At 31.0% G+C, this 13,657-nt stretch overlaps 1 protein-coding gene across 2 annotated transcripts; it reads right to left on the bottom strand.

The window, feature by feature from the left end:
* Positions 1 to 2,629: 2,629 nt before the first annotated feature.
* On the bottom strand, positions 2,630 to 8,314 carry LOC106777978 (U-box domain-containing protein 5). 2 transcript variants are annotated; one of them, XM_014665825.2, is made up of 6 exons: positions 7,686 to 8,314; positions 6,646 to 6,717; positions 5,982 to 6,167; positions 5,522 to 5,629; positions 4,155 to 5,308; positions 2,630 to 3,818 (listed from the first exon to the last, which is right to left on the bottom strand). In XM_014665825.2, exons 2-6 carry the CDS (start codon positions 6,697 to 6,699, stop codon positions 3,047 to 3,049), a joined length of 2,274 nt encoding a protein of 757 aa, XP_014521311.1. In that variant the 5' UTR covers positions 6,700 to 6,717; positions 7,686 to 8,314; the 3' UTR covers positions 2,630 to 3,046. The 2 variants fall into 2 exon arrangements, with proteins under 2 accessions (XP_014521311.1, XP_022631472.1); XM_022775751.1 differs by lacking the exons at positions 6,646 to 6,717; positions 7,686 to 8,314 and adding an exon at positions 6,390 to 6,567 and having other exon boundaries at positions 5,982 to 6,211.
* Positions 8,315 to 13,657: the final 5,343 nt, after the last annotated feature.

Here is a 13,657-nt window from a genome sequence, read left to right as displayed (position 1 = left end):
AATTTTAAATTTTTGAAATCCTTTTTCAATTTCTTATGAGCTTTATCTAATTTTTCAGATTCTACAAGTAAAGCAGCATAAGTTTCATGCAATTCACTTTCACTATATTGACTATAATTTTCAGAATCGCTAGATGTACTTACTTGGCTTCCAGCGTCGTCGTCTGCCACTAAACAGATGTTTGCCTTTTCATCATATTCGCTCAAATTAGAAATTGTTTCATTGTCATCGTCCCATGCGATGTAGGCTTTCTTTTTCTTGAAGAACTTTTTTTCCTTTATTTCTTCATTCTTCTTTTGATTTGGGCAGTCAGCTTTTAGGTGTCCCCTTTCTCCGCAACCATAACATTTATAGTGTGAGGAAGATCCTTGATTTTCTTCTTTTTCGAATTTTAATCTTCCTTTGTCTTTTGATTTCATGAACCTGTTGAGCCTTTTTATCATGAGTCTCAAATTTTCTTCATCTTCCGAGTCTTCATCTTCTATTTTGTTCTTGCTCCTTTCTACCTCAGATTTTAAGGCTAGACTCTTTTTCTTTGTTTTTGTCATTGCTTCTTCTTCATCTAGTCTTCCAAGGTCAAGTTCATGCTTTCTCAACTTTCCAAATAATGTCGCCATAGTCATTGTGTTGAGATTTTGTGACTCAGAAATTGTAGTCACTTTTGGTTGCCATGAACTGTCTATAGATTTCAAAATTTTTATATTAAGTTCATCATTTTCGAAAGACTTACCTAGGCCAATGAGGTGATTTACGATATTGGTGAAGCGTTTTTTAACATCTGATATTGTTTCTCCTTGCTTCATCCTGAACATTTCATATTCTTGGATTAGGGTATTCTTTCTTGCTCTCTTCACGTCATTTGTACCTTCGTGGGTCACTCTCAGCACTTCCCACATCTCTTGAGCAGTCTTACAAAATGAGATCCTGTAAAACTCGTCAACGGTTAAAGCAGATGAAATGATGTTTCGGGCTTTCACATCATTTTGAAATTTTTTCTTCTCTTCAGCTGTCCGCTGACTACGGGCTTTGGTTCTTGCAAATTGTTAGTAGGGACAGACGAACCAAATGCAATAACATCCCAAATCTCACAATCAATAGACTCAATAAAAATTTGCATTCTAACCTTCCAGAATGCATAGTTTTCACCTGTGAATAAAGGTGGTCTATTGATAGAAGCACCCTCTGCAAATGTTTGATATGATCCTGCCATTTGAATAACTATCAAATCGAGCTTTGATACCAATTATCAGAATTGCTGCAGCGGAATGGTTAGCGTGGAATAACAAACCAAGAGGGGTTTTAATACAAATGTGTGCCTTTTAATTTCTACTCAATTAAACTTACTATGTAAATAATAAATATAAATAAAAGAGTAAGGTTGAGAGAAATGTGCATGGATGAATTTTATATTGGTTCGGATCTTACCAATCCTACGTCCAGTCGTTTATCTCAAATCAAGATAAACTTTCCACTATCACAAAACAATTACAAATAATAATCGCAAAGAAAAACAATTTGTAAAAGTTTAGAAACCACCTCTCTTGATACCACAAGAGATGAACCTGCACCTCCTTTGAATCTTCACAAAGGATGAAACACCTTCTCCGAATAATTCACGAAGGATGATCATCTTCCAAACACCTCCTCACAAGGGAAGAGTTACTGTTGATGGATAAAGAGAGCCTATATATAGACTCAAGCAAATACTCTTCCATTCTTCGAAACTGACTATTTAACGCATTTAATCGATTAATATTAGTGTTAATCGATTAAAATGAGTACAACGGCTAGTTTTCAAAAGTAGAAAACTCCAACGGTCACTTTTAATCGATTAAAATGAATTTTAATGGATTAAAATGAATTTTAATCTATTAAAACTGAAAAAGTTGAGTTTTCAACTTTTACTTGTTTTAATCGATTAATACTAGTTTTAATCAATGAAAATAGTGCGATTTTGACTCTTAACATCAATTACAAAGTGAAAGTACATGGAATCAAAACCTATTACAAATCTAAGATCTAAACATTTATACTACAATTATTACAAAAGCTTTTTATAACAAAAATAAGTTTTCAAAGGATCTTCATGAATCTTGATATATCTTGACTTGATTTGGGCATCATCAAAACTTCATCTTCATCATTTTGCTAACATTTTAATATACATAAATTTTTTACATTAATTATATATTGTCTTTTCTTAATTTTTACTTTCTTTTTTCTAAAAAAATACAAAAAATTATTTTTTTATAATCATTTTATCTTTATAATATATATCTAATACTAGTAGATGAAAACTACTATACCATAAGTTAAATCTTAACAAACATCGTTTGCAAGCAAAGGTAACCTTTCATCAGATTACCAGTTTATCAATTATCATAAGTCAATAAGAATTAGAGGAATTAACTAAGCGTGATTTAGGAATAGTGGACAGATGTAGTCAAGGGTCTGTTTTCAAGATTTGAACAGCCCAAGCCATCAACTTTATCATTGTGCCAAGATAGCCCTAAATGAAATAATGAAATAAAATAGTATCATAAAATTGGTCGCATAAACAAAGGTAAAGAGTTGGAAGGTAACCTCTTTTATCACCCAAGTCCATACAATTAAACAGAAAAGTGTTAAATATAGGCAAACACTTTCATTGCAATATATCTATTTTACAGCAGTATCCACAGTACTGAAGTGTTTAATATATATACAATAAGAATAAACAAGAAATGTATAATTGGTCTACCTAGTATATTGACATGAAGGGAAAAAGAAATCAGAAAACTTTCTACTGTCTTTAACAATTCACAAGTCCTGAATTGGAATGTCAATACTGAAAGGAATATATCATCATCATAAACACAACTGTACATCATCTTACTACCTGTTGTTACAGTGCAAAATTAAGTAGCAGATGCTTTGCGAATGAACCTTTAAAGCTAAAAATTCCGCAAGTGCTAGGAAAGGCAAAACCCACATATGGAACTCATGTGAACGTCATCTGTTGTCCCCCAACTAAGATCACAAAGTTGAAATGCCGAGAAATTCATTGTCATCTTTTGGATTTTGATCCATGTGAACTGGACTTTGAGAATGGTGATAGTTTCTTCAGAAACGTGGATTTCTTCAGTGGTCTATTTTCTTCAGGTGGGTGAGTGTTAGAATCTCGACAAGAGTTGCTGGTATTTGGCTCAGGGCAATCTTTATTGTCACCAATGTTGACATCATCCAAAAGATGGATCAATTCCAACGCACTTTTCTTTCCTTTATCGTTTCCATTCTGGGAGATCAAGAAAAGAGAAGGTATGATATTGTCATGCTCACTCATTACTAACTTCAAGTAATCCACATGAGAGCATAGAGAGACTAAAACTGCCAGTGCGTGTTCTTGTTCTTCATTATTGCCGGTATTAAGTATTTCAGTAACCGAACTTATGCACCCCTTTGTTTCAGCAACAGAATTCCTACCCTCTTCAGTATCACAAAGATTTTTCAGTATACGTATGCAGTATCTCAAAAGGTTTCTGTCTTCGAAAAATGGCAGCAATTTTGGGATGCACTTGAGTGATAGCATGCGGGGACATACTTCGCCAATGAAAGACAAATTGTACATTATTCTAATAGCTTGTTGTTGGAAACCTTTTTTTTCGAAATCGAGTATGCTTAAAATAGAATTGAGAGCACTGGATGCTGCAATTTTAGGTGCATTATACCAACGTCCTGACAGTTCTTCCAGTATGGCAAGAATTTCTTCTGTCGCTTCTGAATCAAGAAAACTTGCCAACATAATGAACGTCTCTTCATTCCAGTTAGTATTACCATTTCTGCAACAAATAATATGCAAATAACAAAAAAGTCATTCTATTATCAAAAGGCAAGTGCAAAGATAAGACGATCAAAGTCTGGAAGAAAATTACAAAAAAAAAAAGAGAGAATAGAATGTGATTCATATCCCTCGAAAATTTTAAAACTTGCTCATGATTTTCATTTTTGAATGATGTTAAACATGTTTCAACAAAAGAACACTGTTTTTAAGGATAGATGTGAATTGATTTAGAAAAATCTTAGCCGAAAAATGACATGAGAAAATATAATAAGCAAAGCAAAATAGTTAACAATATAGAAATAATAAAATTAAGAAAGGGGAAAAGAAATCATGCCTGCAGTTGTTCACAAACTCCAACAGAAGTTGAGTTCCAGCTCTCAACGCTTGAACATCACGCAGATCATATGCACTGTTCAGAAATCTGAGGAGTGGTTCAAGCAAATTGTCTGCAGATACAGAAACAAAAGCTTGGCTATTGCTTTTCAAGTGATCTTTCAGGTCTTGAATGACCTTGCATTGAGAATCCCATTGAAGATCACCGAGTTGAGGCAAGAGCATCAAATCAGTATCATGTATCTCTGTATGAACTTGATGTCTTCCAGAATTGTCACTGCTCCTGATCAGCATAGAGCCACGAGTGGTCCTACCATGCGAGGCATCTGAACTAAAACTAGCATCAAGTGACCCAATTGACATGTTACTAAGATCCACTGGCGGGTTGAAATCATTGAAATAACTTCCTATACTATTAATGGAAGTGCTTGAAGCTTCCCATGAGGAAATATCTTCTGCTTGCCTACTAGGATCTGGAATGGAGACTCCATTTTTTCTGCACCACTTTGATATTAAGTCCTTCATGGCCACATTTGGAGTTAAAGCCGTATGGATTAGTTTCTTTCCGGTTTTGGGGCATATATCGTTACCCTTATCGAACCACTTTTTTATCCACATCCTTTCATATGTTACTCCTGATTCAATGATAACAGGATCATACATCAACCTTGAGGATATTGGGCATTTATATTGCTCAGGGAGGTCAACTCCACCTAACTCACTGGTGTGAGTTATATACTGATCATAGTTTAAGCTTTGGTCTGACTCCACATGATGGCTTCGTAAAGAATCGTCATAAGAGTTCTCCGTTGCAACATGTTCTTCGGAAGAATAGACCCTCTCCTCATGTTCTTCCACCAGGAGCTTTGCATGCTTTTTCAGTAGAAGCAGAAGATATTTCAGTATCCTTTTCTTTGTCACTTCATTTGGTCCAAGTTTATCCAACAACTTCCTAATAGATCGTTGCTCTGTTACGATGGCCCTCGCTGATGTTATTTTCAGTCGCGATGCCACAGACTGAAGAGCTTTAACTTCAGAATCGTCGACTGAATCTGAAGTTGAAGTGAGCAACTCTTTCACAACCCTCCCAGCCTCTTCTTCATCGGGGTCCAGAACAAATCTCGTACACTCAAGATCATGAATTATTCTAGAAATCTGCAAGTTATATTTCAATCGCAACTAGATTATTGGAATGAAGTTCTGTTTTGGGTAGGCTTAAAAAGAAATGTCAGACGAGTCTAGTTAATATGCCTGATTGTAATAAACAAATTATCATTTTATTTTAGAGTTTAACGATCCAGTTACAAGAATCGTAATAATCCAATAGCATCAAAAAGAAAATTTAATAGAGAATATAAGCTGACTGACCTTCACCGCCAACATAACAGGAACCATGTTCTGAATTTGGATTAAGCTTTTCTCTAATAATCGTGTTGTCTTTAGGCATCTTGAGAGTACTGTATCCCCTGTCATAACCTGAAAGTAGTATTCAAACCAGCAAAACTATCATCAGTACCATCACTATCATGCAGCCTGCAAGTATAATCCACTGATAAGTGATAAGATCATGTGTATTTTTAGGTGCTCATGTTTTTCATATAAGCTTGACAAAGAAGATATGAATAAACCATCAATTTCACCCTCTGTGCATTACTGCTAAGTATCTTCTAAATTAATAGAACTATACAAGTAATCTTTCAAGTATTGAGTATCCATCAATTTACAATATATTTTACTTTTAAATATGAAATTGAGCATGCGTTCAAGAAGAAATGGCGTGTCGTATTTGTGTGTATTGTTTTGCTATTATTAATGAAGGACTACACACCAGGTAGAGTTTGCTGCATTCAGAGCAATGCTGCACGAGTACTTTGGCTTTTTCAATTGTGTTGTTCAGCAAACACAGAGACTCTATTCCTGATGAGAACCCTGGCCGTGCCGCCTCTATGTCTGGAACTATTCTTGAGATTCTATCCACTAATTTTGCAAGTTCTGTGCACATTTTACCATGCACCTGTCGACATAAATTCCCATTAATAGATTGGTTAGTTCTGATATCTGGGATAAAGATACTTAGACAACATCTTCTTGACAACATTTGAACATCATCATACGTGTCATTGTGTGATTGGTCCATGGTGATGTCATTGTGTCATTTGGACCAATCACACAATGACACATATGATGATGTTCAAATGTTGTCAAAAAAATGTTGTCTATGTATCATTACCCATATCACAGTGCAGTTGAAGAAGGTAACGTCATATCCTGAAGAACAAAAAATTGAAGCCAGTTCCGTTTTCTTCTAGCTTCAATAAATACCAGTTTTAGAGTAGAAAATTGATATAACTGGATAGTAAAAAGTACCACTAACTTCATAGCTGACTTTTCTATTTTTCAAGAAAAATCAATATAATTGCTATATTAAAAGGAGAAGCTCTAGAAAACATTCACAATAAACATAACAACGAAATTCAATTATAGTTATGTACCTTAAAGGAGCGGGGATTTAGTAAGGCCTCCCCTTCACCAATGTCCATTCTCATTAGGAGAGTGTCCTAGACCTGCACATTAAACAAAATTACTCATATTGTTTGAAAGAATAACTAATACAGTAAAGACTAAAGGGTTAAATATGTTTTTATTCCCTTAACTACCACTGAAAATTAGAATGAGTCTCTCCTTAAAACTTAGGCCTAATTTAGTTCCCAAATTATAGAAATGTATGAATTTAGTCCTTTTAACTAAATTTTGTTAGGTTTATTTGATGTTTCAAACACATTTTATGATAACATTTGAGTTGTTTACACTATTTGACACATTTTTGCTTCAATCTTAACTGAGAAACACATTTGAAACATCAAATAAAGTTAACAAATTTTGGTTAAAAGGACTAAATTCATACATTTCTAAAATAGAGACTAAATTAGGCCAAAGTTTTGAAGAGAGACTAATTCTAATTTTCACTAAAAGTTCAGGGATAAAAACATATTTAAACCAAAACTAAACGAAACCATATTTACTAGAACTGAAAACATATTTGCATCTAAACTAAAATGTTACTAATATTTATATTTTTCTTTATTTATCTTTTTCTCTTTTGCTATTTTACTAACCTATAGTGTAAATACATGATTTTTGTTGAAATTATTTAAATAGTGTGAAGGTTTTATATTTTGTATTTTTGATTGAGATCAAAAGAGTCTATTTCACCACCAGAAGGAGATAAATATAAATTTCAACGTGAAAATTGGTTCTACTCCCCCTATCAGAGACACATGTGCATTTCCAAAACTACTGAATACAGAGGTGACAAAATGGCTTCTTGGACTCATATGGATTGTCCCGATGCAAACTGAGATACAGTGAGCCGGGAAAAAAATTATAATCAATTCGATTTTTTAAACCTAGATTGGTATACGGTTGAAAAATCAATATTTAATTCGGACTAAAGTTAAAAAGGAATTCCTAAAAGACTGTAAAGAACAATAAATCACGAAGAGTTAAAGATGATGAGTAAGAAGCAACTTACAAGAACTGTAATAGAAGCAATTCTTTGTAATCTCCCTTGAACCGCGCCAAAATTCAGATTAACTACTACAGAATTCAAATACTGATTTCGTCTGAACGCAGAAAACTCAGCAGGGGTATGAATTTAACATGAAGCTTTGTGTTCGGGGGCAGCTCTAAGGTGAAAAAAGCAACAGTTGAATGGAATCATAATCTATTCTCGGAACTACGGTTGACTCTCTAGAGAGAAACAAACATGATGAACTGAATTGAGTAAACAACAAAATCTGATGCTTAACCAGAAAGATTAGTCTGAAACAGAAAGCAATAAATACAAGAAGATGATATATTCTTCAGTGAAAGCAAAGCAAAGCAAAGGAAGGCGTGGATTCGAAAAAGGTTAATGAATCATATAACTACTACCCATGAAAGCAAAAACAACAAAAGTCTTCTCTTTAGGATGATTAACATCTCGTAATACGAGATTATTGTGCAGAGAGTTACGAGGAAGGAGAGAGAGAAGAAAACAGCAAGAGAAAAGAGAGACCCGTCAACGTGATTATAGTTCTCGAATAAAAGCATGACCAAGTCAACCAAACCCTACAATTTCTCTCCCTTTCTCTATTACCCAACAGTGGGAATGGAATTTTGGATTCTTTCACTTCGACTCTCAAATTATGATCTCACTTCACCTAATATATTAAAAAAAGCAAAAAAATTAAGTCATCTCATCTATCACAAATATCTAACAATTAGTATTTATATATATATATATATATATATATATATATATATATATATATATATATATATATATGACGTGTTATATGGACCGGATACAAATAAAGTCTCACATCAGAAAAAAAATAAAAAAATGAACCTGAATTTATATACACATAAAATATCTCTAAATGAAAAACTTTTTAGAATGGTACTGAAAATAAATTTGTGAAAATTTAGTTCAAAACAAACAATATCTTAGCGAGATAAGATTTATTTGTATTTGTGAGTAAAATGTTTAATGCACATAAGTCAAATAGTAAAGTATGTTTCATTTTCAGTCATATGTTTTCATTCATAAAAGATCACACTTTACAAATTAGGATTTTTTTTATTGTGCGACATAAAAATATATAACGTAATTAAAATTTGTTGATGAGAAAATAAATGATGATGATGATGGTATGTGAGGGACACGGTGATCATTGTGGAGAAGTGTGTGTGGAAGAAATTGATGATGGTGGCTATGAATGACGATGTATGTTGTTGACTGAGACAAAAAGCTGACGTTTCAACGGCAGACTCCGTTGAATTGAATGCTGCAAATGCACTACCAATTATTAAATTAATTAATTTCATACAATGCAAATAATACAAGTCAGTAATATTCTGTAAGTCAAAAGCCCAATTTCCTTCCCAAGTTTGTTTCTTCCCTTTTACTTAGACCTGGTATTTATTTACAAATAATAATAATAATATTACTTTTATATATCTTCATTCATTTTACAAAATGTAAAAATACCCTTTTAATAAACCAAAGTTGATTATGAGAACAGGTCAAAATGTTACCTATTAAAGATAGGGCCAAACAATTCTCTCACCCTTAAATCCAAATTATTGCCTAATATGAAAAAAATCATGAGAAGTTTTCAACTATATAGTCCCGTGACAGTTTTTAACGTTATTGTAACTGTTAACAGTTTTTAATGTTACTGTAACTGTCAACAGTTTTTAGCGTTACTGTAACTGTCAATTAATTGATCTAATTTACCGACATCTTTTAATATTTACTATCAAACGAGACAATGTCAGGCCAAGGGAAACATAATAAGTAGTTGTTAAAGAATTTGTCATCATGCAAAAATTTTAGGTTTTTTAATTTATTTTAGTGGTGTTATGTTAAGTATAGGAATGGCAACTAAATTTTTTGACATGAATATTGTCCGCTACAAAAACGAAAATTATTAATTGGATATAGATGTTGTAGAAGTAATATTTAATTTTTTAAATTATATATAAAAATATATTAAATAAATACACGTAGTATATGAGGTAACTTAGAAGATTTATATTAATTTTTCTAATCATTCAGTTTTTGCTTTATTTAAAAAACACATTTCATCAACTCTACACTTTTTTTTATCATTATTTGTTATTTATCTAATTGTTGTTTAATATTTCTATTTGATATTTATTGATATTTATATTGAATATATATATATATATATATATATATATATATATATATATATATATATATATATATATATATATATATAAACCTTGAATGCTTTATTATATCATATTTTATTTATTATGATTTTTATGTTTATAGATTAAATAATATTTTAGTTAAAGTCATGTATGACCACAAGTACGGGATATCCTTTTCCGATAAGATTTAGGATGGAAAAAAGTTATATACCTTCTTGATATAAAGATAAAGAATGAAAATGAAATCTTACTTCAAAGACCACGATCAAAATCAGACATTTTCATGGTAGCATATCATTTTGTTAAAAGTGGTTCTAATATTTCTTTATTTATTTTATTTTAAAAATCGAAGTGAAAAGTAGGCAATTGTGAAAGTTCTAAAATGAATCATGCTGCCTCGTTTTGAAGTGTCTTGAAGGATTATTTATGTTAAATATTTCTTATTGGGTCGACGGTGTTTGTTTCCTAAGTTTAGAGTATTTTGACATTTATTTTTGTTCATCGTTCCATCAAATTAGAAGATTACTTACAGAAAATAATTTATGTCAAAGTTGGTATAAATTTTACAAGTTGTATTTAGTTATTTATCTTAATATTTCAAATTTATATTTATAGATTTTGAAATAAATTTCACATTATTAACAAACTAATTAGAGTCTAACTGGTATTAATCATATTTTGGTGTAAACTAATCACTATCAAACTTAATTGTTGTTTAAAGATGATAATTTGGTCTATAGCTTTTCAATCTTAAATAATTTAATGAACGATCTTGATTATGTGCATAGTTCCATCTTAGACTAATCAGATAGTCCTACTGTATATTTAATAATTTTGATTAAATAGTTGAAAATATATTTGAATATTAGATGTATTTATTGTGTTATTGTTTTATTTGTTTTGTGTGTTTCACATGAGAGCCCACTTGCTAACTTTAGTTGAAAATTTATTAAGATTTTGTTAACTCGCATGAAAATCATATGAATAAATAAGGTTATTTTTCACTGATATAAATTAATTACTATGATTTTAACGAACTTCAAGAAAACATGATGTGAGTACGAAAACAAGTCATGTAGTTATTACTTAAAAAAAAAGACCACGATACACGTAAATTGAAAAGAAAGTCTAACTAATATATTGACTGAAAACACTTCCTCATATCAGTAAAAAAAAAAATTATCCTTGGAATATTTGTAAGAAATTTTGATTAATACTGATAAAAAAAATTATGTTATAACATTCAACAATAAAAGTTTGACTAATATCAATTAAAAAAGAAATTTAACTTTATATGTCAAAAACAAATCTGATATGAACTAAAAATGACTGTAATTAATACCGATAAAAAATTTACCTTTGACATTCAATAACTTTTTTTTTTTACAGATATTGATTAAGAAAAACTTAACTAAAGCTTTCTGAAAAAATAACATTGGTTTGTATTAAGAAAAAGGTAGTTGCAGATGAAAGTTAAGAACAAAATACTTGATCATGAAAAAAGGAAATCCGTTGACATTATTTAACACAAAAATGTTAAATCTGCCAAAGCTTAAGAAAAAGAAAAAATACAATGACAATAGACGTTAAATTGAAAGACAAAATTAAATGGAGAAATTCAAATATTTGAAAAACTTTTAAAGTTCTAAAACGATGCAACCTTTTAAGTTTGTTACTAAATTTTTGAAAAATTTAAAAATTCTAAAACAAAACAATTTTTTGAGTTTGTGGTTATTGAAAAATATTTTTTTTATTTCTTTTAGCAGGGTAAAATATAATTAAAATATTTTTTACAAAAGAAATTTTGTTTTAATTCTTTTATTCATACAATAAAATGAAAAAGAAAAGGAAATATGAAAAAAAAAATTAAACCCTAGAAAATAAAGAAAAAGAATAAAACGTAAATTTTGGATGCAAATGAATGAGACATGTCAAAGGACATTGACAATTTTGATGTGAAATATATTTCCAACCATAGATTTAAACAGAATGAGTATTATTAAACTCTCTTATTATTGTTCCCATGTTAATTTTGAAAAAAAAAATTATAATTTACAAATATTTTTTTAAATTAGATATTTAACTAGCTAATAGATGAATCAGAGTAGTTTTTCATGGAATTCTTAATTTTTATAACATTGATATATATATGTTGGAAGTCCTACCTCGACTAGAGATAAGGTCATTTAAGTGTATATAAGTGGGTGCAAACCTCACTCTACAAGCTGGTTTTGTGGGGTTGAGTTAGACTTAAACTCCACTTCTAACATGGTATCAGAGCCATGATTGAAGCCTATCTTAGCGATTTCTATTGTCTTTGGGCATGTTGTTCCACCCGCTATCGGGTTCCTATCGGACCACCCATCGACTAGAGATAAGGTCATTTAAGTGTATATAAGTGGGTGCAAACCTCATCCTACAAGCCGGTTTTGTGGGGTTGAGTTAGACTTAAACTCCACTTCTAATATGGTATCAGAACCATGATTGAAGCCTATCCTAAACGTGAGGGGGGTGTGTTGGAAGTCCCACGTTAACTAGAGATAAGGCCATTTAGTGTTTGGTTAAAAAAGGTAGAGAATTTTTGGAAGAAAAAGATGGTTTGGAAGGATTGTTAGCGACAGAGAAGATTAGTGAGTAATGGAGAGTTGTAACAATCTCTGGTTTTGACCATCACTTCATAACAAACAGTAACTTGCCACTATAAGTGGCTCAGAGAAGGCAACATATCAATTTTTTGTGTGAAAGCTACCACGCTAAAATCCCAAGGCAAAACCACGTTTCTCAAAAATCGCCTTCTTACTTTTACCCACATTTTACATTCACATTTTATTCTTTAATCTTTATTTTCTTTTATAAATATAAAAATTCATTTTTTTAATGACTACTAGATTGTCAAGTTGTGTTAAAAAACATTTTTCTGTATCCTTTTCAACTCTATCAGGAAGAATATCCTATTTTCTGTATTTTTTAACTTATTGATACCATAATATCAACGTAAATAGTAATAGAAGCAAAGGTTACAAAATCAAAAAGTTGTGAATAAATTGAATTAGTTTAAGTTATGGCGATGGTACGTAGATGTAGTTTGTATTTATGGTCTGAATTAGATTTGATTTCCGTGACCCACAGCCAACGTAGCATATGGAAGTGATAATAGTATTATTCCATGTTTGGACAATATTATACAAGAACAAGCCCCACTAACTACATATCTTCCCATCAAACCATCACTCCAATTTCTAGATGCTTTCAAACTATCTTTACCTTCAATCCACCAATCCATGGTGAACCAAATCAGGTTCAAATTTTTTGGACTCGCTAATAAATGAATTGGGTTGGATTAACTCACTAAGTAAACCACATGAGATAATGATATTTAGACAACATTTTTTTTGACAACATTTGAACATTGATTACGTGCCAATCTATGATTGGTCCTAAATTACTCCATAATCAATAATAATAATCATAAACACTATTATGGAATAATTTAGGACCAATGACAGATTGACACGTAATGAATGTCCAAATGTTCTCAAAAAAATGTTTTCTAAATATCATTATCCAACCACATGTGGTAAACTGGGTCAAACTGTTTTGATAACACTAATAGATAATTAATGAAAATAATCAGAATAATTAAAGTATTTAATAAATATCAAAGCAATGAAAATCATTAACAGATAATTAATGAAAATAATAAAAGTTATTAATTAATAATTAATGAATTGAACGTAATTGGAAGCTTGTTACAAAGTCTTTAAATATAAATTTGACTTT

Source organism: Vigna radiata, chromosome 11 (assembly GCF_000741045.1).
Source record: "Vigna radiata var. radiata cultivar VC1973A chromosome 11, Vradiata_ver6, whole genome shotgun sequence".
Lineage (NCBI taxonomy): Eukaryota > Viridiplantae > Streptophyta > Magnoliopsida > Fabales > Fabaceae > Vigna > Vigna radiata.
The sequence above is the reverse complement of the archived record's forward strand: the minus strand, read 5'-3'. Positions and strand labels throughout refer to the sequence as shown.

What these genes read in the sequence shown, in the direction of transcription:
- LOC106777978 (XM_014665825.2), bottom strand. Translation starts at nt 6,699, where the DNA reads ATGAGAATGGACATTGGTGAAGGGGAGGCCTTACTAAATCCCCGCTCC. An exon ending in TAAATCCCCGCTCCTTTAAG is followed by an intron (nt 6,168 to 6,645) that starts GTACATAACTAT and finishes TTATGTCGACAG; the next exon opens with GTGCATGGTAAAATGTGCAC. An exon ending in CTGTTATGTTGGCGGTGAAG is followed by an intron (nt 5,309 to 5,521) that starts GTCAGTCAGCTT and finishes TATAACTTGCAG; the next exon opens with ATTTCTAGAATAATTCATGA.